This window comes from Cephus cinctus, unplaced genomic scaffold (genome assembly GCF_000341935.2).
Source record: "Cephus cinctus unplaced genomic scaffold, Ccin1 Ccin1_scaffold0318, whole genome shotgun sequence".
Taxonomy (NCBI): Eukaryota; Metazoa; Arthropoda; class Insecta; order Hymenoptera; family Cephidae; genus Cephus; species Cephus cinctus.
The window spans coordinates 479,649-502,686 of NW_014333019.1; the positions used below are offsets into that span (position 1 = coordinate 479,649).

Here is a 23,038-nt window from a genome sequence, read left to right on the forward strand (position 1 = left end):
TTTATAAGCCCAACAATAAATTACAGTGTAGAATAACATTTTTAGTGAATTCAAGCGAAAGACAGTATATTTTTTAATATCATAGCGACCTTCTATTAATTATTAATCCATTTGTACTCAACTTGACATTATGAAATTTAGGAAGGAAGTTCTATATTTGTTATCCGGATCGTATTTTTCCACAAATTCGCGCCAGTGGTCAGGCTTATTATTCATTAGATGCAAAGTCAAGGTTTTCACTATTTCTCTTTGCTTCATGCTGCATTTTGAACAATTCGTTGCTAAAGCCTCCGGTAATATTTCTACAAATTGTAACAGACATTATATTAAAGCTTAAGTATTTACTTGCCACAATTATAATTTTCAGTAACCGTACTTTAATTAACTGACAAGGATACTTAAATTGTAAACTAATAGATTAGCATCGAAAATAAAGAAGAATTATCATTAATTAAAAAGTTCATTAAATTTTTTTAATTTTGTAATTAATTCAGGACAAAAAATTTACCTTTAAAGAAGCGGCCGTCAGATGTACAAGATCCTTTGTCAAGTAAACAGAGAATATAACGTTGCAAAAGCCGTTCGCTTTTTAAAATTTGATTCACATTTACATTGTCATATTTATTGCTGTAAAATTCATCAGCGTAAACTGCGTTACAGCCAATGACAGCCAACACGAGGACATAAACGCCAATCATATTCCTATAGAGATACGAAATACGATTCCTATAGAGATCGAATTAATTCGCCCAATAGCTATCTATACTGCCCGTTCTATCACTGTTCTAATATGTTCGACGAAGTAGTGTAATAGTATCACTGTTAAAAAATTTTTTTGTTCGCTGCTTTATAAAGGCCCCACTCCCTGTTTATAGGTATTCATTAATCAGGAAGAGGAAAATTAAAATAACAACGCGTAGACATTGAATAAAACAGTTAATCGTATATTCCATATGGGTTTTCGCTGACATACACGTTATCTTTTTTAATGCCAGTTACCCATCCGTCTCTACAAACAAACATACTTACACGAAGGCTATGACAATTCCGAGCTGTAATTACACTTTGTATATGGACCACGTCTTGCTTACAAAGAATAATATTTTCATAAATAAACCGTTACATCACGTACATTTTACTTTGACATGGCACGTTGCAGGACGTATTTGATTAAAAATAATATCAACCGAACGTGTCTATACTGTCGAAAGTGTACTTTTGATCATGAATGGATTCTTTTATTGCAAAAATTTTCATAATAAAGCAATAGGTATGTTAATATTGCCAAGTTAAAAAAAATATCTCAATGGAATAATATACTAGTCGTTAATACAGTAAGGCTAAACAAGATAAAAAATTCACACCTTGACTTGAAGTTCGAGGAATTATAAGGATTATTTTTAAAAAATATTTGCCTTACAAATATTTTTCATGCATGTTTATTATATCTTATTTGCTAATCCATTAGCACCACTTTGGCGGTAGTGTAGGTTCTATAAGTATGAAGAATCATTCAATAAAAATAAAATAAGGTATAAACGAGGGACACATACAAATTTGTGAGTCTAAAATTACATACGAATAAACGAGTTTTACGAAGAGCAATCGAGTTTAAATATATAGATGAAAAATTAGAGACATAATACTTTTGGGTAATATCAACGCTGCAAGAGATTTATTCGATGCGAGAATAAATGCATGAGATTCGTCTGCGTAGCCCGTATGACCCTGCCTCAAGGTAAACCTGTTTCACCTTGTATTTATATATGGTGGATATAATATACGTGTAGGTATCGTGCAATTTTACATCGAAGCTTGAAACTTGTCAAACTTGAACGAAAAATGTGCAGTGATTAACGAAAAATGATATGAATAAATTTTATTTTCATTCCCATGAGTCATCGATTTAACGTTAAGACAGTTTCATAGGCAATATAATATCGTCGTTACTTGATTTTGTTCCTGTCTATTAACTGTTTCAATTTTAACATTATCCACGTCCAGTGTGATAATTGTAAACAATTTTGATGCATTTGCCAATCAATATATTTCTCAATGAACAAAACTATCGTAGCTGCTGCGACTCCCATTAGTAAAAGAAAAGTTGCTGGAATGAATTAGGACAAAGAAATCGGATTCGGTAGAGCACTGTGATTCACTGTACATTGTGGACGTTTACATTGCCATATGTGTTGATGAACTTTCAAACCATGTTCAACAATGTCACGCATTCTAAATAAATATTTATTTACATCAATGACGCACAAACAAAACTAACATAATGTAATTGACTAACCGACAAGCAAGCACTTCCTTCAAATTCGATTATTTGATAGACCCAGCAGCCAGGCAGTACAGTGGATACATATAAATTTCCACCTAGTCACATATTTCATCCTCTGTAAAAAATTCCTACGAAAATAGGAATAATGATATAAAAGTTGTTGTACGGTGCTTAGCTACGTATACAGGGTGTTTCCTGAGCCCCGGACAAGAGACATACCGTTAGATCCGGCGTGAAAAAATAAAAATATTGGCGTTAACAAAAATCAACTGAGGAGGAGTTACCAGTTTTCACGCGCTTATTGTTGGCTTACTTTAATCTTTAATAATTATTAAACTAATTAAAATTTTTGATTTTTGTTAACCCAAATATTTTTATTTTTTCACGCCGGATCTAACGGCATGTCTCTTGTCCGGGGCTTAGGAGACACCCTGTATAACTACTAACCATGATAATTTTATGCGCAGTGGCGACATCGGAAAAAATGTAATATTTCCTTTTTGAACCCTATGCCATTCTTCTTGCGCATGAAAGAATGATTTATTCTTTCGTCCTGTATGAAGAGCATTTCTGGTCATATAAATATCCAGTACCAAAGGATCATTTGTTGTCTGATACGGATTACAACAGTATATGAATACAAGTTGTCATGTAATAATACAGTTAACAGCATACAATTACAATTATTAACAATAGATACATTAAAATTCATCAAATAAAATATTAATGGCACACTGCAAAAAATTTATAATTTTACGGCATATCTTCGACACCAAGTGGCATTCCGCTGTCACAGAGGTCCTGCAGTGCATTGATATAACGTGGCGAATCAGCTAGTAACGAACCTACAACACTTGCCGAATAAAATTTATATAAAAGTAATCCCCATACAAAAACAGAAATAAAAACCACACGACCAGATTAGAGATTCGGAGCATCGTTCAAGTCTGTAATACAATTTTCTTAATTTAAAAACACAATGTATAGGAAAGAAATAACTGACTTACTCTGTTGGGAAACTGCGCCTAAGAAAGTCAAGAAAGTTTCTGTAAAAGGCTGCATTACCAAACTGTTACTAGGCATCCGTCGAGTATAGTGTAATTCAACTTTAACACAAAAGTGTGTTTTACATATTTCATTTGTAAATGGATTCATATGTATATCTGTGTTTAACGTTGCTGGATCCTGGGATGCCAAAATATGAAATATGGTCTGTATACAAAAAAGTATGCAGGAGTTTGTACAGAATAGTAATTCAAAATCAGGATCAGAGATTGGAGGAGGAATCTTTCTTACTTGCATGCTGCTGTTTCAACTGATGTGTCAAGAATTCCAAGTCTCTCTTGATTCATATGCATTGGCGATATTGCAATGTCGACTAATCCCTTCTGCATAAGTCCTATGACTCCATTGTAAGATCCATTACCTAAGTATCCTCAAGATGTTTCTCTTAACAGATTGATACTAGTCAAGAATAAACACTATATTAATATCTAAAAACCTTTGTATATTAAAACAGAACTTTTACCTTAATGTGAGAGTGACGTGCATAGTTGGAATTTTATTAGATTACATATTAACCTGATAAAAGACATCTGCATCCATTTGGCAATCTATAGATAAAGAATAATGCCAATTCTGCTATAAGTGAGAGCAAGTATATACTCTGCATGTTAAGATTAGCAGTTATGGATATATAAGAAATGCTTATATCTCTCAACGCCATTTACCTTATAAACTTGAAGCTTTCTGTAGTAAAACATTGTATTTTAATTCGAATTTGCTTAAACTCATATATACCAATATTGCAATAAATACCGTAATTCTCTAAACAGCCAAAGATGGCGATTTGACGTAGACTTTTTCAAAAAATAATCTTTTGCAAATTGTATAGACGTCTGATCGGTTGTCGTATGCCTCGGTAATGTCAGAAGTAAAAGAGAAACGTACAAAATCATTTTTACAACTTGTGCAGAGTTATCTATAGAAACAAGCAAACTTCGTTTACACTGTTTTGTAAACCGTTTCATAATCTTATGCTCGTACAGTGACACTGTACTAAAATATAAAACGTGTATAAAAATGATTGCAGGTGCAATTACTATTTATTTGATATACCGTGAAGATGATTACATTCAGGAAAGCGACGATACGCTATAATAACATTAATCCACATATTCTAAATTGTCAAAGCTCCATAACATTTTCAAACGCCATAGTCACAATTATGCAAAAATAAATGGTTAAATCGTTTAAAAAATCTTATCACTCAAATATAACAACTAAGTAATTTCAACTATTTTTACAATCTATCCTTCAGGTTTATAATATTGCTATGTGACAAAATAATTCTTAATAACATACGTTTTTATATCTGTATTGTTTTTTTAATTACCTACTATACGAGAATCATTTTAATTACCTAAATAATTATTGAATAACGCATTAATGTAACAATTATTATAAAATTATCTTGTCAATGACAGAAATCCATAATTCATATTTTCAAGATTAGTGTAAAAATTAAATTTCTTCTTGAATCACTTATTTCATCTATACTCCTGTTATAGTGACATTACTCAACACAGATAATTTTAATATTACTGACAATTAGATCTTCTTAGGGATTAGGAGTGCCCTTGAATATACATATTGATATCTGCCTGATTTTTGAATCCTGGTATCACATATGTATTACACGAAAGTTGCTCAGGATACTTGCAACGTTTACAAAAATTCTCCACGCTCAAAACAGCAACAGCAATAATTAAACCCATCAACAGAAGCAAAGTAGCTGGAAGAAATTCTCCCAATGCTACAGGAACAGGTGTAGAACTATGAGTTTTCGGGCAAATTGGTCGTCTATATTGCCACACATGCATCAAACGTTCTGAAAGTCCATGTTCCATAATTTGTCTCATTCTATAAACAGATGTGTATACAAATAAATTGAAAAATAATTAAATTAAGACCAAGTGACAATTCTCCTTTGATCCAATATTGGTAATCAATTTAAAAACCAACCCATAAGTCACCATCTTCTTAAACGGAGAATGCTTGCTAGTCACAGTTGCAACGTGCTTAGCTGGAAATAACTGAATTTCCACCAAATCACAAATTTCATCTTCCGAGAATGTATCCTACAATGAGAAATTCTGACGTAACATCTAAGCGAATTAAAAGTTACCATCTGATACTGTAAACTGAAGAGGTAAATAAACTGAACATCTTATGGGATATGGTGTCACGCAAGTCGGAGTTTCAGAGACCCCTACAAATAAACCTTACCGATTGAAATGCTGTATATAGTGTAACGTTCCGACCTTATACCCCCCTATCCTCTATCCTTTTTCCTTCCCAATCATCCATTCTCGATGATGGATACGTCAAGAGCCCCACATAAGAGTGCATAGCGCACTGTGGACGTGCATAACAGTATCTGAGAGAACTCCTGAAATCCTAGAATTCCTCAATAATCCTATCGACCTCTCACAGCGACGCCGATAAAGGAAAGGGAAGACAGGACTTTTAAATATCTAGTATTGCGTAATTCCCTTGAATCTAGTCACAGCGACAGTCATGAGGATATAATATTAGAAATTATTACTTTTAATATTCCTAGAATCCAAGATACAGTAGACAGACTGAGATCAAAACAAACAAGTGCCCAGACGCTATAAGCCGGCACCCGGCGAAGACAATAGAAATACCAGTAAGCCGGTACTTAAAGGAACCGTTAATCCAATTAGTCAAATCGAATAATTAAATCAAATAATAAATCAAAATATTGAATCCAAAAAGCGACGTTAACACCTCGGGTGGATAAAAATCGTTACCCCCACTAGTTTTAACGTATGCCTATCGAGGATATAAGCAGCGGCTTCCTCGATAGGAAAGCATTCGATTCATTCGTGTCTCTCTAGACGAATCAACTAGATACTTGTACACCACTAGAGGACAGGAAGCAGTAGAAGCTATAGAAAGTTCAATTATTAAGAAACCTGCACTCCTCAAAAAGAATTCCTGCAGCAACGTCATAGTGCCGGTGCTGTCAGCAACGCTCCAGAACTCACATCACCAAAAACCCTTCCGAAGTGAAGATACAGCGAACGGGGGTCATTGTGACCATCTGTGGGTTCTGATCTTTACGACACCTATTTCCCGCTGGACCACAGTCTTCGGACGCATTGTGCACTCTGCTGTATTGTGGTGATAGCACTCTCATCCCCACCCCAAAGATAATTGGCTCGGCGAACGGGGATCATCGTGATCACCTGTGGGTCCCGAATCATTATCATCCTAACCTTTAACTGGACCACGGTTTTCGGACGCATTGTGCAATCTGCTGTATTGTGGTTCCAGCTCCCTCTTTCTAATCCAAAAGGGGAGCAGAGAGAATAAAGTAAACAAAAACACTTCTTGTCGCCTGTGGTACTACTGGTAAGTTAGAGACAATTATAGAGTGTATGTGTGAGTGAGAGAGAGCTAAATAGAATATTAAGGATACCTAGCCTGTAACTTATAGGACAATAGATCATTATTTTGTTTATCTTAAAAACTCCAGTGCACTCAAAAAAAAACACTCAAAAATAACGAAACGTCACAATAGATATATACTCTGCATATCAGATTGGCGCGGCACAGAATACACGGGGATATCTAATCCATCCATTTACATTCACTAAATGACAAGACTCACCGTAATGATCTTATACGCAGTATTCACGTCTGCGTGAAAAGCAAAACCGCCTTTCTTCACTTTCCGCAATCCCTCTGTATGATTATAAAAAGCCGGCTTTTTTCTATACTTATTAGGCGCCACTTTCCGCTTATAAAGTTCTAAGGCGACGGGGTCACTTGTTGTCTGAAAATGATTTGTGCGACTAATACACGTCATGTATTTTTTTAAATATCTATTCAGCGAACCAATAAGTACGGGCGCATATCAGCAATATTACGATTTCATAAACAGGAATATAATATTGGGTTGGCATGAAAGTAATGAGACACTCTAGAAAACTCGACACATGTCCTTCTTTAAATTAATTGTTTTTGGTATCCAAACTTTGCCCAGTCGTTGGCAACAGGTCTTAGATACTCATGGAGATTACATTATTGACTGAGCTTCCTGTATGATAATAGTACTTTGCGATACAAGTGCGAGAAAGCGAACTTTATTTTACCAGTATCGCATAATATTTTCTGTAACAAATGCATGAAAAACGCTACTTTGTGTGCCTCCAAAGTGACTGGAACATCTCTTCGTTGGAGGAGGCAGCCATAAGAAGAGCAAGGAAGGCTTCCAAAGTGAATGCATTTCATGACAGCGCGCGAGAACAAAGTTTACTTTATCGCACTAGTGCGAGAAAAAAGCACTAGTGCGCATGCGCAGCATTTTTATCGTATCCATAGATACAAAGCGCCACTTTCGCCACACTTCGGAGGCATGAAAAACACTACTTTTTTCATGCATAAGTTACATAAAGATAATAAAATATGTAAAACAGAAACTAAGCGTCTGATTACATTCATGCCAACCCAATAGTTACGCAAGTCAGATCTCTCATAATCTTCACACCTTTTGACTGTGACATTATAACATTGTAAATACGTAATTAGCTAAAACACTTACCGCAAAGAAGTCATAATTGTAAGCAATATCGTCAATCCCAATTTCTAAATTGCTTTCCAGAAGATCTTTCAAGTCATTTATATAACGAGGTGGCTCTGCGAGTAGTGAACCAACTATGCTTGCTGAATAAAATTGATAAAGCAATAATGCCCAAACAAATAACGACAAAAACACTATTCGGCCTGAATACAATCTTGGACTATCGGTTAAGCCTGTATGACGAGAGTAAACCCCACGAAATAATATTAATGTCATTCGACAATTATAAATCTTCATTTTCACATACCTTGCTGAGAAATGGCTGCCATACAAATAAAACCAGTTTCGAAACCCACTTCTAAATTTATTTTACTAAAAGGCATTCTATTCCTGTAATATAATTCCAATTTACTGGTTAACCATAGTATTAACCAGTATATAAATCCTACTGCTACAACGATCCACCAAACTTCTTCCCTGAATGGCTTTAGAAATCCATTGCGTACGCTGGTCTTCTTCGGATGACGGAGAAAGAAACTAGGCCTAAATATATATTGTATATATATATATATAAATTATAACAAATAATATATTTAAAAATATATATATAGAAAGTTACCTGGCCAAATAAGTCTGTACTGTAAATTCAGCAACGTCGATTCTCTCGCGTTTAAATTGCAATGGAGTTACACCCACGTCAACAAGTCCTTTAATCATATCTCCCAGCAACCCGTTAAAACTGCCATTTATTAAATATCCCCAAGTTTCTGATTGCGTCAAAATCATTCTACATAAAATCACACGATATCGGTGAAAATCATAATTCACAAATTTCTCCGTTAAATTTTTCCACGCAATTTTATGAAACGCATTAGAAAAAATCCTTACGTATAATTATAGTAATCTCGTAGCTGTAGCAGAAGAGCATAATTAAATCGATGCATTGTATCAAGATGGCGATTAATGGGATTGGAGATATAAGTCATTAAATCCGGTAGAGGCGGATTCGATAGCTGGGTCAGTATTTACAATTGTATGATTAATTGTAACAGACGTTACTTCTGCATGATAAAACCAGTAGTGCCTTCACGTAAAACATACCGCGATCGAAAAGTTGAGATGTAAGCCTTGAAAATCAGCACGTCTTTTGTATTTGTATTGGGTAAGCTTTATAGAGAGGCCATCAAGAGGATTCCAAACGCCCATATACGTAACATTTAAACGACCACCGTGACGATAACTTGGATTATAAACGTCATAAAGTACATAGATTTCATCGTGATGAAGTGCCAAAGTAAACTCCGTCTCCACAGTCAGAGGAAGTTTCCGAAGAATTTCGATCGGGGGCATAGAATCTTTGGATATCACCATCCAAAAGTAAGATTCGTTATAGGGCAGACGTTCCTTTTGAAACTAGTGTTAAAATTTTGTTATCGTTAATACGAATTTCATAGCACATTAACTACATAGAAATTTTGTATTTAAACCTTGTCAAGCACTATCTCACTCTTTGTACAATCCAAATCGAGAACTATACCAAGCTTATAATAATTCACTGCTAAAGTTGTCTTCATGTTAATATTTTCCGAAATTGAAATGTAAGACAGCTTTGTGTCGGACAACATTAATTGTCTAGATAGACTCACTCTTTCTGTTTAAGAAGACAAATTAATTCCATAATAACATACATATGTATGTATATGAATTAAAGCAGGACTTGTATACGTACCAAGATGATTGTAACATGCAAATACAACAATTTGATGTATAAATTTGTCAGCAAAATAATCTTGTAAAAATTGTGCAGACAATCCATTTGCGTCGTTGCATCGTATCGCACAGACAAATACAAACAGCAAGAACCGTAAATCCATTTTGTTGTTAAAATTCGATATCTATGAAATCTATTACTTCCTTGTCGTCTGAACGTTTGCGTGGTTCTCGTAGAGATGGAGAAAATATATGCGTGATTTGCGTACTTCGATCTTTTTGACCCAACAAATTCCATACAATTGAAAATTACACGCAACGACAGTCTGTTAGGAATAAGAGGAAAAATGACAAATAGCCTTAGGGCAAATGATAGAGCCCATGAGACTTATACTGCCTCCTAGAAAAACGAAAATACGTAGTAAGAATCGTTGCGTACGTTCGAAAACTCATGATAAGCCAACCGACATAGTAGTTACTATGTAATAGCGCGCACGGATGTAATATTCTTCCAGCAAGAAATATCTTTGACTGTCCTTCACGATTTCCTAATTCATAATCTATAATTTCACACTGGCAGCAAAGCCCCTTGACAGAATTGACATTCATTCCGCCTCAGCTTATACTACCTCGTATTCGACAAATTATTCACAGAGCATTCGCGCACAGCTGCAGTTAGGAAGTTGCCTACTAGGTAATTTCAAACTATCTGATGCAAATAGAGCAGAACCTATGTCACATCGATCGCCCGGCTCGTTACAGTCTCTGTACAGTCACTTTATGGTTTAAGTCACTGTAATTAAGTGTGATTACAGTCACTTTATGATTTCAAACTACCGAATAATCAATCATTTTGATTGCAGAAGTGCAATTCAAAGATTCGCAATTGAATATAGAGGAATAAAATCAACAAAGAACGTTCTCCCTGTTAAACTGTATCACTCGAATTTCTATTAGCGCATCTATCGCGTGACTTGTCATACAATTTACATATCAGGATACGTGACTGAATACGTGATTGAGTCTCCAAGCAGCGTACCGTGTGCACTTATTGAAGATAATCACAGGATAACCACACTACGTCATTGCGCCTTCAGAATCTTCATTTATTAAATATGTAGAATGGCGGTAACCCATGTCCTACACATTTAGATTATATCTATTTAAAGATGTTACGGGACATTTTCTACGAAAAACAGTGTAAGCTCTTAAGTTGTAAAGTGACAGTCGTGGGAAACGTATACGTACTTGATATTCAGATCTTATTTAATTTACTAATCGAATTAGAATTGAAAGACCATTGCTAAAACACGTAATTCAAGGAGTATGGATATGAATACCCTTTAAAGAATAAAAGGATATAATATGAGTATATGGTGAGTAATGCTTTTACGTATAACACGAAATATATAATTATTTTGTTTGCTATAGAAAGATACAAATATAACTGTTTCACAATACTATTGGTTAATTGTCATATCGCCGCTTTGTAATCTATGTGCTTGCTTTACGTTTTAAATGTACATTGATAAAAAATATAATATAAAATTATGTATTATGCATATTGGATACTTGTCAAAACACCATAAAATGCTGTGACAACAGAAATGTAATAATCACAATGTGGACGAATTAGAATATCATTTAAGGTGTTAACATGCTTCCTTAATTGTTGTTAAGAAGAGGATATAAAAGCTGTAATCCGGAATGCTCCTATTAACATTCAGACACCTTCCTATATCTGCTCCTCTTCGTAACCAGAACCCTGCAAGAATTCATGTTTTAGCATATATTTCATTCCAGTTTAAGAACAAGTTGTGAATGACTCACGGCGTGATCAATATCTCCCTACTTTTGTGCAAATTAATAATTTTGACAATTGTGAATGCCACAGTCACACAGTGAGTACATTCAGTAACAAAGAAATAATTGCGATAAACTAAAATGAGAGCTATGATTGGCAAACGACTGAACTGATACGAACGATTCATTTGATGTTGCTTATTACGTACTGAATGTAGAAAACCGATGAGAGCGCCACCGTGATTCATGAATTGCGCTAAATTTAAATTTCATTTCTATTAAGAAAACTTGTGGTGAGAGTACAATGTTTATTTCCATCGTTGTATTGAAAATGGTCGAATATTTTAAGAGAAAAGGGTGTAGACGAGGTGTACAATGATAAGTAGTGTCTTTATTGTCGGAATAATTACAGCATCGGATTTTTAATTGTGCGTAACGTCAAGCTACTAATCGAAAGTAAAGGATCGCTATCTTAAAAGAAGTTGCACTTGGAAGCGAAATCTATTAAATGGATGAACCTTTTCACCGTAAATGCATCTAAAGTCATTATTCAATTCCATAAAAGGACGAAAGAGTTGATGGAAACAGTACGTAAATACTTAATAAAATGAACATTAGTTTTAACAATCAACACCGTATGCTATGCCTATACCATATTATAAGAGACCAATATAGGTTACACCTAGACAATCACTTAATTTTTTCAAACGAAGCACCATTTTGTTCATATTTTATCATTTTAATAATTTTGGATATTCAATTCTATAAATTATATGGTACTATACTATATGGTAAACATTATTCTAATTGAATTTGTTACTATGGCTATCTGAATTGACTGCTTCCCGTACCAGCACCGTTTACGATGATTTACTTTGCTGACTATTACTAATTGTTATACTGTGCAACGAGTGTAAAAATATTAAAACAGAATGTGAGTGATGTTAAGCATTACTTGTGCAAACTAGACTTTGTACACTGTGTAAGCTATTGTTTTCAATCCTTAACATCATAGTTAAGCTTAGTGGTGATAGCCACACTGGTAAAACTTATTAATAGTAACCTACATCACGATTTTTCATTTAAACTTTAGCAACTTTTGCTATGTATCACAAATTCAAAATCGTATAATCTGTATATTATCAAATTACTCGATTTCAAACCTAACTAAACTGGCGTAAAACACTATTTTCACAATTGCCGTAATATAGTACCGTGAAATACTTTGGACCACCGTACATTAATTATCTTTCAAAAAGTATATGCATTATTTTTCAAATCAAGCAAAAACCACGATTACAATGTATTCATCTAATGAATAGAGAAATCAAATATTGATATATATGTATATTATAGCCTGCTATAAATATTCAAGTGGAATGATTCCCACTAAAAATTCATCACCATAATCATAACTTTCTGGAAGTAGCGAGAATGAATTTGAAAATAAAAAGCGATCGCTCGCTTTGTTGTGCTCAAAATAAAAAGCAGCAGATACAAACTACAGTTAAAAATGTGAAACAGCCATTAAATTAGTGTACTGTCTTATGTACCTTAAGGGCTGCCTTAACACCGATGGTGGCGACAATACCCAAACCAAACATTATCAAGTGTGGCAAATATTTAATTCCTGGAATATCAGGTCGCTTAGCCATCATTAAAGACAAGAAGGACAACTTCTTCTCGGTGTAAGGCGGATAACGAGCTCTGTAATATAAGTTAAAAAGGTCAAGAAACATTCTTCGGATAATAAAATAATCTGGATCATTAGATACTCACGATCCCAAATATTCGACCAACTTATTGTAATTTTTTGTAAGACAGCCTTTCTTGTGTACGAATGTATCAAACGTGTACTTTCCATGATATGCGCCTATGCCAGACGCTCCGACCCCACCAAACGGTAAAGTATCAACTATAAAAAAGGGACAATTTAATTATATTTAATTATATACATATATTGACATACAATATGAATGACACTAAACTATGACTATCACAATGTCAATTATAGTTTTTACGAACAACCAATTGCATATTACTCAATATAAAAAAAAACGTGCAACTCCTCCACCATAAGCCAATTTTATTAGTTAATTTCGAGAAATGGATGATACAAAGAAAGAATCTTTTTAAATAAACTAATTAGAAAACTTATAATAAGGTTAGTATTCCATCAGCAAATAATTTTGAATCTAAGTAAATATTTGAATATTGATTAACTAAATGTTTTGTATTCAACATATACCTGCGATATGCATTATCGTATCATTAACAGCCAAACCACCACTACACGTATTCTGCACAATTAATGATATATCTGCTTTGTTGTTGCTAAATAGATACATCGCTAAAGGCTTCTCCCTGTATAATATATACACAAACAACAGTTATAAAATACTCCAAAATATTTCAAATAAATATTCACATCTCACAAAATTCTGATACAATCATATTTCATGCCATTCAATTGTTCTTTATGTATTATATGTACATTAATCATTAATTATACCCATCTCTACATAAACTTCATAGGATGGACTGAACTATTTATGAACATTTTCTTTAAGGTATTACTACGGTAAACTCAAAACCGCGTAATCGAGCTGAAATTTGTGTTACGTCTAATTTGTATAGCAGTACAGCTCTACAAATTTTGAATACGATTCACTCATCAGTTTCCGAGTATCTCCGAGTTAATGTCAGGACTCGTAACACGTATTCCCTATACCTGGCCAATAAAACGCGCATGGTTTTTTTTATTGCATTTGACTCGTCCGCGTAATTCCGATGAAAAACTAGTATGTGGCAAAGGAAAAAATTAGGAATTTTTTAGATTTTTAGTCAGAACTTTTTACTCATAGCATTTATTGATAGACATGAAAGAAGTTCGATATTTATTACGAAATCTCTCGTACGACGGCTAGACAAAATTGCGTTTGAGACTGTATTCGGTGTATATACGTATACACTACTCCATCCAATGTACATTAGAGCGTGCCTATCGATGCAGGGATGGGCGTGTGTGAGTGAACTGTACCAGTTCAAAAGTTGACGCTGGATTGTTCAAATCTTACATTGAAAATTTTGTTATTTTTCGGTCCGTAGTAATACCTTAATTCAAAGGCAATTACCAATAGAATTAAAACTTGCATGAAAATCAAAATGATTTATTTTTTCATAGTTTTCTTGGCACAATGAAAACTGGTAGAACTTGAGCTAAAATAATAATAATGAAGTTTCCCGATATGATATCATCGACTATTTATACATGTGCGTTATCTCGTTTTGTAGAATTGTATACTAAAGAGATACACTACAAACGAGGATATATGTATGATTTCAACAAAAATTTAGTATGAAATCACTAGCAATCAATAATTGGAATAGTCATTAATTACACAGTGTCTGAAAAGTCGCAAACCACATCCAGAGCAAGAACTGTTAATAAAGCAAGAGAAGAAAATTTTGAACATATATAATACTAATATCCAATCCAATTAACCAATTACTCCCCATCTCAATTTTGGTATTCGCGACTCACCAGCATATTGCATTATCGTGTCATTCACGCACACGGCACCGCTACTAGTCTGATTTACAAATAATTCACTCACACCCTTGTCTTTGGTGAATACGTATAACGTAAGTGGACAATTGCTGAGTAAAAAATTAAAAAAAAAAATTATCGTTTTAGGAAATCTGTCGGTAGTGTATACTGCGTTATCGTAAATATTGGCATATAATTAGGATATCAAAAATGTTGCTGTTACTACAGCTGATAACAATACTGTATAATTTCTTTCGTAATTGAATAATGAAAAATATGTAAAAATAGATTTCAATTTCAAAATAAACAAAATTTTATGAACTCGCCACCTTATATTCTAGCAAACCTTTATAAAATGCTGCAAGATAGTGAAGAAGATTTTGCATAAAAATAACAGAGTCACTCAATTTCATGGAAAGTCAGTCGTTTTGGACAAAAAAAAAATGTAGAATACTCACCGCTCGTTTATAAACTTTATTGCTTCATAAGCGTTATTTACAGTTACCATCGGCAAAATTGGTCCAAAAATTTCTTGTTGCATAATAGGATCGGTCGGTTTAACATCGGTTAAAACAGTTGGCGATATATACTTTTCGCTGGGATCAGTTTCACCCCCGATTGCCACTTCACCGTTTCCCGTCAAGAAATTTACTAAACGTCTTAAAATACATACATTTTTTAAATCCTAAAGACAGCTCGTATATATGGCTTTTAAGAAAAATATAAGAATTTTCATTACATACTGAAAGTGATTTTCATTGATGATACGACACAAATCTGGACTTTCTTTTGGGTTCTCTCCGTACCATTCCTTAAGAACTTTTTTAGCTTCTTGAACAAATTGATTCTGAACTTCTGCGGTGCATAAAACGTAATCAGGTGCAATACACGTCTGCCCTACATTAACGCACTTGCCCCATAAGATACGCTTCACGGCAATATTCATTTCTACAGTATTATCCAAATACACAGGACTGAAAATGTATACATATAATATTATATACACTCTGGAAACAGATATTTTCACTGTAGAATACCTTTTGCCTCCAAGTTCCAATGTAACTGGTGTCAGATATTTATTTGCAGCTTCGCGAACAATCTTTCCCACTGCAGTTGATCCTGTATAAAATATGTAGTCGAATCTTTGTTTTAAAATTTCAGTAGTCTCTGCAACTCCTCCAAGGATGACATGAAAACACTCCTGCATAAGAAAATCATAATTTTATATGATTCTTGAAATATACCAATCATTAGTTGCTGAAAGTTTAGCTATCATTGAAAAGATATAATGAACCAATGTGAACTGCTTATATAACATTAGAAATACCTTCAATGATACTTACATTATCCAAATACTTTGGAACAATATCAGCAATGACTTTAGCTGTAGCTGGAGAAACTTCAGATGGTTTAAGAATAACACAATTACCAGCAGCGAGTGCTCCCATCATAGGTACTAAAGCCAATTGCAATGGATAATTCCATGCACCTATTACAAGAACTACACCATAAGGATCCTTGCGTATTTCAACGCCATCCAACATGTTGACTAATCCTTTAGGAGGCTGAAAAATTGTATAATTTATGCACGTTAATTACTGCTGCATGTAAGCATTTCCTTATTTTGTGTGTCTGTAAAATACACATAGAAACTTTATATATGTGGCTTGACATCACCTTCTCCGGAGCTGCCCATTCCTTAATATTCATAAGCATGTGCTTTATATCATTTATGGTATAGTCAATCTCTAAGACATTTGATTCAAATTTGCACTGCAAATAAATTAGAAAACAGAAATTGGTTTTGATGCAAACATGTAATTCACAATACGATAATATCAACATACTGAATTATCTGACTAAAAATGCTACAACTAATTTTATAATAAGTACCCGTCGTAAGTCAGATGCAAGCGCTGCTTGAATTTCAGCTCTGTTTTCCTCTAACATGCATATAAATTGTTTCAGCTGTTTAATCCGCCAATCCAAAGGTCGGGTTTTTCCGCTATAAAACGCATCTCGCGTTTTTTGTATAAGCTGAAAGTTTGAATGACAAGAAAATTAGTTATTATATAGTACCAATGGATGAAATGATAAGACAAATACTATTCCATATATAGTAAGTCTTAAATAAATGTACCATGAATATGTATATTGATTGAGAATATATTTGGTACTAGTTTCCTTTACAAATTAGGAATGAATAACTACAACAGGTCAGTTGTGTTTATCATGCTCATTAATAATAATGATTGAAAAAAAAACATAGATAACAAAAAATTTATTATGCAAGATAAACTGAAGGACATAGAAAATTTACAAAGGAAGAAGCCAATTATTTATACAAATATACTTGAGCATACAATATTAAGTAAATAATATAAATTAGTATTGCGTAAATGTCATATGAAAAAGAGATTGTTAAAGCAAAATATAGAAAAAACATAAGAAATTTGCATTGTACAAATAATATGTTACATATTTTAGTATGTCAAATCCAATTACATGCAAATTGTAAATATGAAAAAAATATTAATTCAATAATCAATATGTTCAATGACTATTGCACTAAACATAAACATATAATTGTTTATAAATAATTGTTTATAAATAAACATTAAAATCAACTTACATCAGCGTAGGTTCCCATTACTTGTTTACCATTAGTTAGAGCTAAAACAATTGCAATGGTAAAATTATCAATTCAATTTTATGAAAGGATGCTTGTGTCAATCCTTATTTAATTTTTAATTTGGCAGGACACACCAATGAATCTACTAAGCATTTCTAAAATGATTTCAGTATATTATACAATTTCACTTTTATTATAGATCAATGAAAAGCACTAATTGTCCTTGTCCATGGCATCCATCATTACTAATAATAGCACTATATGAAAACTGTCAACTATTTCCTTTCACATTTGCATATCTAATATAGACTTTGTACAGTGTATTATTGTACCCATTGGTACCTATAGAAAACGTTTTTGCCATAATGGCATTAAGACATTCTGTTACATAAATCTTGACTTTGAACACAGCAATTAAACAAATCATTTATTAATCATTTATAGGCAGCCGATTCCAAGGGGTACATACGTAACAATAAATGCCATAAAGATAACAATAAGTAGATAGAAAGAATAATAAAAGATTTCAACAATTACGTTATTAAAGCAAGGAGACAAGGGACAAAGACAAGAGCAATCTTCAATTAACCAATGTTGATTTATCATAACCTAACTTAACCACACAGGATCCAAGATAATCTCATCTTTTGCCTTGTAGGCTTCTACATGAGGGGATTAGTTATCATCGAAGATAATTTATCTATCAAGAACACAATTATACGAATACAATCATTAACTCCATCAGTTATTTTTAAAAAAGTAATGACTTCATAATTGAAGCAAGTGGGATTCATAAACAATCCTACTTAACCTTCGACGATGGAAATGTAATTATTGTAAAACTTCGTATCAGAATACAGTATTATTATCTCAGGTAGAATTAAACTGCAACTGACATTTGACAGGTGCTTACCGATAGATAAAAATCTTCGACCGCACACGAAGGGTTGTCTATCGTACAGTCACTGAAAATCTGGATTTCAAAAAACTTAACACTTCCGAATATATTTGTTTACCCGGTCAAAGTTTAAAGTACGAGACAACGCCAGATGCGCAGTTTATCTCCTCGAAAACACGTGCGTACGATTTCACAACCTATTCCCAACTGCTTCCAGCCAACATTTATTATCATCTATATAACATTACTATGGCATCCGTCCGATAGATGCCGGCGCCTATCCATTCCTTCTTTTCTACTTTTTTTTTCATATGTATGTAAATTCATATTTTGCAAAAAATACTACGTCAATGGGAATTAAATATATGATAACAGTATAACTAACTATACGTAATATTATATATGATTTTAAGGACTGGAAATTAACTAAATTGCATAAAGTATTTAATAAAAAAATCTATTTGCACCCTACCATTAACACCCCACCTCAGTAGGTTTGAAATGGAAACAAAATCGCGCGACCATTCGCGGGTTAAAGACAGTTTATTATTATGTGTAATATCCCGAATACGATTACACATTAGGATACTGTTCCGTTGTGAAGACTGCTATATTATTATACCGTATGTCCCGTCCCAAGGAGGACTCGTGAAGTTGTCGCGATCGAAAACGAGTAATAATAATCGCATCTGCTGAACGAATTATCCTTCTGTATGGTAAGAAGTTCTACTTAACTCGATTTCGATCGCGGCAACTTCGGGTGTCCTACTTCGGATGATACATACGGTATATCGTTTTACAAATCATTTATCAAATTAGCGGAGATGGGTGTGTTCCAAAACCTACTCTCGTACTCTATAGTAACGTTCTGTCTCTATTTACCGACATGCTTTCGTCAGAGAAAGACCGATACTGTATAATAAAAGAGTAAGATTTTGGAACATAGACCCTTAGTGAATTCGTTGTGGCTTTTTTTAGGTTTAAATTGGTTACTTTTTGATAAAAATCTTATTGCGGTAAATAATTAATAAAATTCTGAATGTTTATCAATGTTTAACTTCAGATTAATCCAAAAAATCAGTGCTTGTAATGAATTTTTGTTAGGAAAATTTCATGAAATGTTTTGGTTATTTTTGAAAGTTTTACCAAGAATTAACCAAAAACCTGCTAAACTAATACAATTTAAGTAAGGACATTTACGGAGACTCTCAAAGTATATATACTTTATTAATAACGTTTTGGTTTTACTGCCAAAAAAATTATTGAAAGTCAACCACCATATGTTTAAGAAAAATGGTGGTAATTTTTGTGTAGCAAAAATTCACAAAATGACCAGCGTGTTTTGGACACTTGCTAACAAAACCAAATTCGCTAGTCATAAACTATTACAAATAATGCCGCATAATCGTTGTAAATCGAAATCATGGAAATTGAAAATTGGAGATGCTATCGTATTTACAGTGGCTGTGCAACAACTATATATTCTATTTTCACCAAGAAAATGAATTTAATACCGATGGATTGTGAAGTGATGTTCGAAGGAGATTCCACTTGAATTTTTATAGAATCCCTCGCTCCTCCGTTTTGGTTCTCATGTCTTACAGCAAAAGTTTCGTCGAAAGACCTTATCACGTTTTGTTGGGTCGCATATACTTTCAAAGACATTTTCGTTTCGCAGTATTTCTAGTAGACACTCTTCCAGTGAAAACAATTATAGATCCACAAACACGTTGAAATTTGTAGAATCCGAAAACACGTTAGTACGTAACTAGTAAACGTACCTGAAATATCAATTTGCAATTCTTCAAATAATCGAAAATTACTAAAATCTCTCTAAATGTATATCATATATTACAATTATTGCAATTAAATTTAATCCTCCATATCAATATAACTACTTAGTCTACGTTATTATTTTATACCAGTTAATTAAATTTCATAAAACACATTGCTCATCAAGATTCTTCGCGCATGGAACTGATTGCTAAAACGATCAATTAAACGATTAAACTATACACTATGCAGAATTGCGAAATTTATATTGCCAAGCTGACCGATTTAGTATTTCTCCTTTCTATCTCACACGTCAAGGCAGACTGTCAGTATTCCGATGATGGTTGGTCTACTAACAGGGTTTATAGAATATTGACGCGGGAAACGAACAGTTGGAATACCACACAAGAAAAAAATCACTAAGTTAACTTTAGTACCTACTTAACGTTAGAAATGAAGGAGAACTATTATGGAGATAATTTTTTCCCTACAGCACTTTGCCATACATTCTTACTATTACATACAATGTTCTCATTAATTCGAAATAAGGCTTTTATATTCAGTTTCTTTGTCGGTATGGATAAATATATTTTTTTGTACCGACAAAAATCAAATTTGTTTAATAAAAATAATGTATTATTAATTCACTTGGTAAACTAATCATCCAACCGACTTAAACGAACCAATTACATACCAATACGATATTAGTATCACGCTGTAAATAAAGAACGTGCAAAATGCTTCAATTTTTCGTTTTCACGGTAATAACAATGGGTTCTATCGTGTATCAAAAAATGTGTATCTACTACTAACAGCAACATTCGTATAACACTTGACACAAAGTTTCTTTGCACTCAATGGAGTTGAAAAATGTATGGGTTTAACTTATGTAGAACGTATAACGTATACTTATACATATGTAACTATATAAAATATAGCTTGCACTGCAACTAGTGAGGTTCGCGAGTCGATCGGTTTTCGTGAGTGTTCAAAGTACGGATAAAATAAAAGAGCAAGACAATACCTACTTGTAGGAATAAATTATGCAATTCTCACATATTTTTATACTGTTGACTATTAGTGTGAAGAAATTCTTACGACTTATTGAAGATTACTAATTTAATTCTATACTTTGGGGACAAAGGAAATGATCGTATATAATGAAAATTTCGACATGTAACTTCTTATCAGCACAATTGCATGCCTGCTGCATATAGGTACTAACTGGTATACGTTACGGGAATGGCTTAACAAATAAATTATTCGTGGGATTAATATACTTTAATATAAAGTCTATTACTTCCTCATCGAAGTAAATAAAATTATATACGTAATAACACAGCCATGTTTCTTCTAATCTCCTTTCGAATATTCTTGCAATAGTCAATTTCTATGTGGAACTGAAATTACCGCGATACCTTTTTTACGAGCTTAGATGTATCGAATATGGATCTCACAGATTAGTAGCTTTATTTTATATTTATATTCCGTATCATTTAAACTATTTTCCACCTTCAATAAACACTTTACAAAATCTTGTTCTTTATTTAGTCAAACATTAATACTCAGTACCATGTGTTTCAATATATTCTATAGATACCTTGTGAAAGTATTTCATGTAGTACTGAAGAGAGAGACAGGAGAAAGAGAGAGGGAGAGAGACCAGAAATATTCAAGAAAAGAGCTAGCAGAAACTAGAGAATGTGGTGAGCGCAAGAAAGAATGAAATCCGGTGAATATTATTATTATTAATAAAAGTATGAAAAAAAAATTATTTACTCACATAAATCTGAATACTCCGGAGAATCTGGAAACGCTTGCATATCGATCCGACAAACTTCCCTTTCTGTTGTTCCACCCAGTAGTACAATGTCTTCGATTTGACACACATCTTGTGGCATATCCACTATTACTTCCGTCTAAAACAAATTGTATTATCAGTATAAGATTGACTGTATCCGAATATCAACACAAGAATTCATACACCGTGTGATTAAACTGTATTAAATATCTTTAGCCTATCGGTCAAACATTTATGTAAGTTCCTTATAACTTAATCCGGAATAGATATTTCTTAGTATTAAGGATAGCTATCCGTTGTGTAGAAATTATATGGACATGAAGAAACCGGCCATTAATTTGTGACTAATCACTCACGAATCCAGTCGCCAATCGGCACCGAATAATAATAACGTAAAAACAAGTGAAGTACGTTTAAAGATTTTATTTTGAATTAATATTAATTCAAAATAAAACGTTCCCGCTCAAAGCCGTAACGACCTACAACTGCACGGTACAAAAATACAGTTGGAACATGGCAGAGCCAAATCTAACTAACAGATACAACCAACTAACTGATTCAATAGTAAATGTACGTCATTTTGAGTTAAGTTGCTTAAGCTAGTCTGCAATACAACACCTTCACCATAAACCATAAGACAGACTGACCTATTACAGCACGGAGTAAGATGCTCGATCCAAACACATTACACCGAATGAAATTGAAGCTGGGACAACGCGTTAGGAATAATGAAAACAATCGTAAGCATCGTGATTCTGCTGAAACCAGTTACTAATGCTTAACAGATACAGCACTCACCATGTTGTCAGGTGCAGTTTTTCTCGACCGGTTGTAGAGTTCTCAAACTGCGACTGTTCGCCGATGCAAGTATACCAGAAGAATATGCTGAACACTGACCAATGCAACCTGAAAAACAGCAAAGTATAGCTGCATTCACACCAAACCAGTAAAACGTAACGTAACACAGTCTGTTGAT

General features: G+C 33.5%; 3 protein-coding genes and 1 long non-coding RNA gene across 26 annotated transcripts; 1 reads left to right on the plus strand and 3 right to left on the minus strand.

The window, feature by feature from the left end:
• Positions 1-67: 67 nt before the first annotated feature.
• Positions 68-830, minus strand: LOC107266501 (ejaculatory bulb-specific protein 3-like). The gene is made up of 2 exons (XM_015737049.2): positions 509-830; positions 68-302 (listed from the first exon to the last, which is right to left on the minus strand). Exons 1-2 carry the CDS (start codon positions 696-698, stop codon positions 118-120), a joined length of 375 nt encoding a protein of 124 aa, XP_015592535.1. The 5' UTR covers positions 699-830; the 3' UTR covers positions 68-117.
• Positions 831-1,864: 1,034 nt separating this feature from the next.
• LOC107266493 (probable glutamate receptor) lies at positions 1,865-10,697 on the minus strand. Of its 14 annotated transcripts, none has more exons than XM_015737024.1 (15): positions 10,085-10,697; positions 9,625-10,005; positions 9,383-9,546; positions 8,997-9,308; positions 8,784-8,908; positions 8,515-8,682; positions 8,203-8,438; positions 7,917-8,128; positions 6,984-7,148; positions 4,103-4,212; positions 4,015-4,033; positions 3,866-3,925; positions 3,581-3,748; positions 2,732-3,469; positions 1,865-2,412 (listed from the first exon to the last, which is right to left on the minus strand). In XM_015737024.1, exons 2-13 carry the CDS (start codon positions 9,767-9,769, stop codon positions 3,707-3,709), a joined length of 1,758 nt encoding a protein of 585 aa, XP_015592510.1. In that variant the 5' UTR covers positions 9,770-10,005; positions 10,085-10,697; the 3' UTR covers positions 1,865-2,412; positions 2,732-3,469; positions 3,581-3,706. The 14 variants fall into 14 exon arrangements, with proteins under 14 accessions (XP_015592510.1, XP_015592508.1, XP_015592507.1 ...); XM_015737022.1 differs by having other exon boundaries at positions 2,732-3,496; XM_015737021.1 differs by having other exon boundaries at positions 2,732-3,231; positions 3,292-3,748.
• A 295-nt stretch (positions 10,698-10,992) lies between these two features.
• On the minus strand, positions 10,993-22,999 carry LOC107266495 (aldehyde dehydrogenase, dimeric NADP-preferring). 10 transcript variants are annotated; one of them, XM_025083763.1, is made up of 13 exons: positions 22,710-22,826; positions 22,045-22,180; positions 17,591-17,631; positions 16,852-16,995; positions 16,636-16,731; positions 16,302-16,523; positions 15,996-16,159; positions 15,702-15,932; positions 15,417-15,617; positions 13,657-13,772; positions 13,188-13,323; positions 12,962-13,115; positions 10,993-11,370 (listed from the first exon to the last, which is right to left on the minus strand). In XM_025083763.1, exons 2-13 carry the CDS (start codon positions 22,160-22,162, stop codon positions 11,341-11,343), a joined length of 1,653 nt encoding a protein of 550 aa, XP_024939531.1. In that variant the 5' UTR covers positions 22,163-22,180; positions 22,710-22,826; the 3' UTR covers positions 10,993-11,340. The 10 variants fall into 10 exon arrangements, 9 of the variants coding, with proteins under 9 accessions (XP_024939531.1, XP_024939530.1, XP_015592525.1 ...); XM_025083762.1 differs by lacking the exon at positions 22,710-22,826 and adding an exon at positions 22,681-22,699; XM_015737039.2 differs by lacking the exon at positions 22,710-22,826 and adding an exon at positions 22,246-22,364.
• Positions 22,379-23,009, plus strand: LOC107266502. Its single transcript, XR_001537432.2, has 3 exons — positions 22,379-22,632; positions 22,719-22,802; positions 22,872-23,009. It is a non-coding gene; the product is annotated as an uncharacterized LOC107266502 (long non-coding RNA).
• Positions 23,010-23,038: the final 29 nt, after the last annotated feature.

Coding starts and splice junctions, on each gene's coding strand:
- LOC107266501 (XM_015737049.2), bottom strand. CDS start 698: ATGATTGGCGTTTATGTCCTCGTGTTGGCTGTCATTGGCTGTAACGCA. Junction 303..508: donor TGACGGCCGCTTCTTTAAAG/GTAAATTTTTTG, acceptor TACAATTTGTAG/AAATATTACCGGAGGCTTTA.
- LOC107266493 (XM_015737016.1), bottom strand. CDS start 9,769: ATGGATTTACGGTTCTTGCTGTTTGTATTTGTCTGTGCGATACGATGC. Junction 9,547..9,624: donor TGCATGTTACAATCATCTTG/GTACGTATACAA, acceptor CTTCTTAAACAG/AAAGAGTGAGTCTATCTAGA. Junction 7,149..7,916: donor ACAATTATGACTTCTTTGCG/GTAAGTGTTTTA, acceptor AATCATTTTCAG/ACAACAAGTGACCCCGTCGC.
- LOC107266495 (XM_025083761.1), bottom strand. CDS start 20,153: ATGTCTTTGAAAGTATATGCGACCCAACAAAACGTGATAAGGTCTTTC. Junction 16,160..16,301: donor TTCCAAAGTATTTGGATAAT/GTAAGTATCATT, acceptor TTTCTTATGCAG/GAGTGTTTTCATGTCATCCT. Junction 11,371..12,961: donor GTGTTAAGGCAGCCCTTAAG/GTACATAAGACA, acceptor GAATTCTTGCAG/GGTTCTGGTTACGAAGAGGA.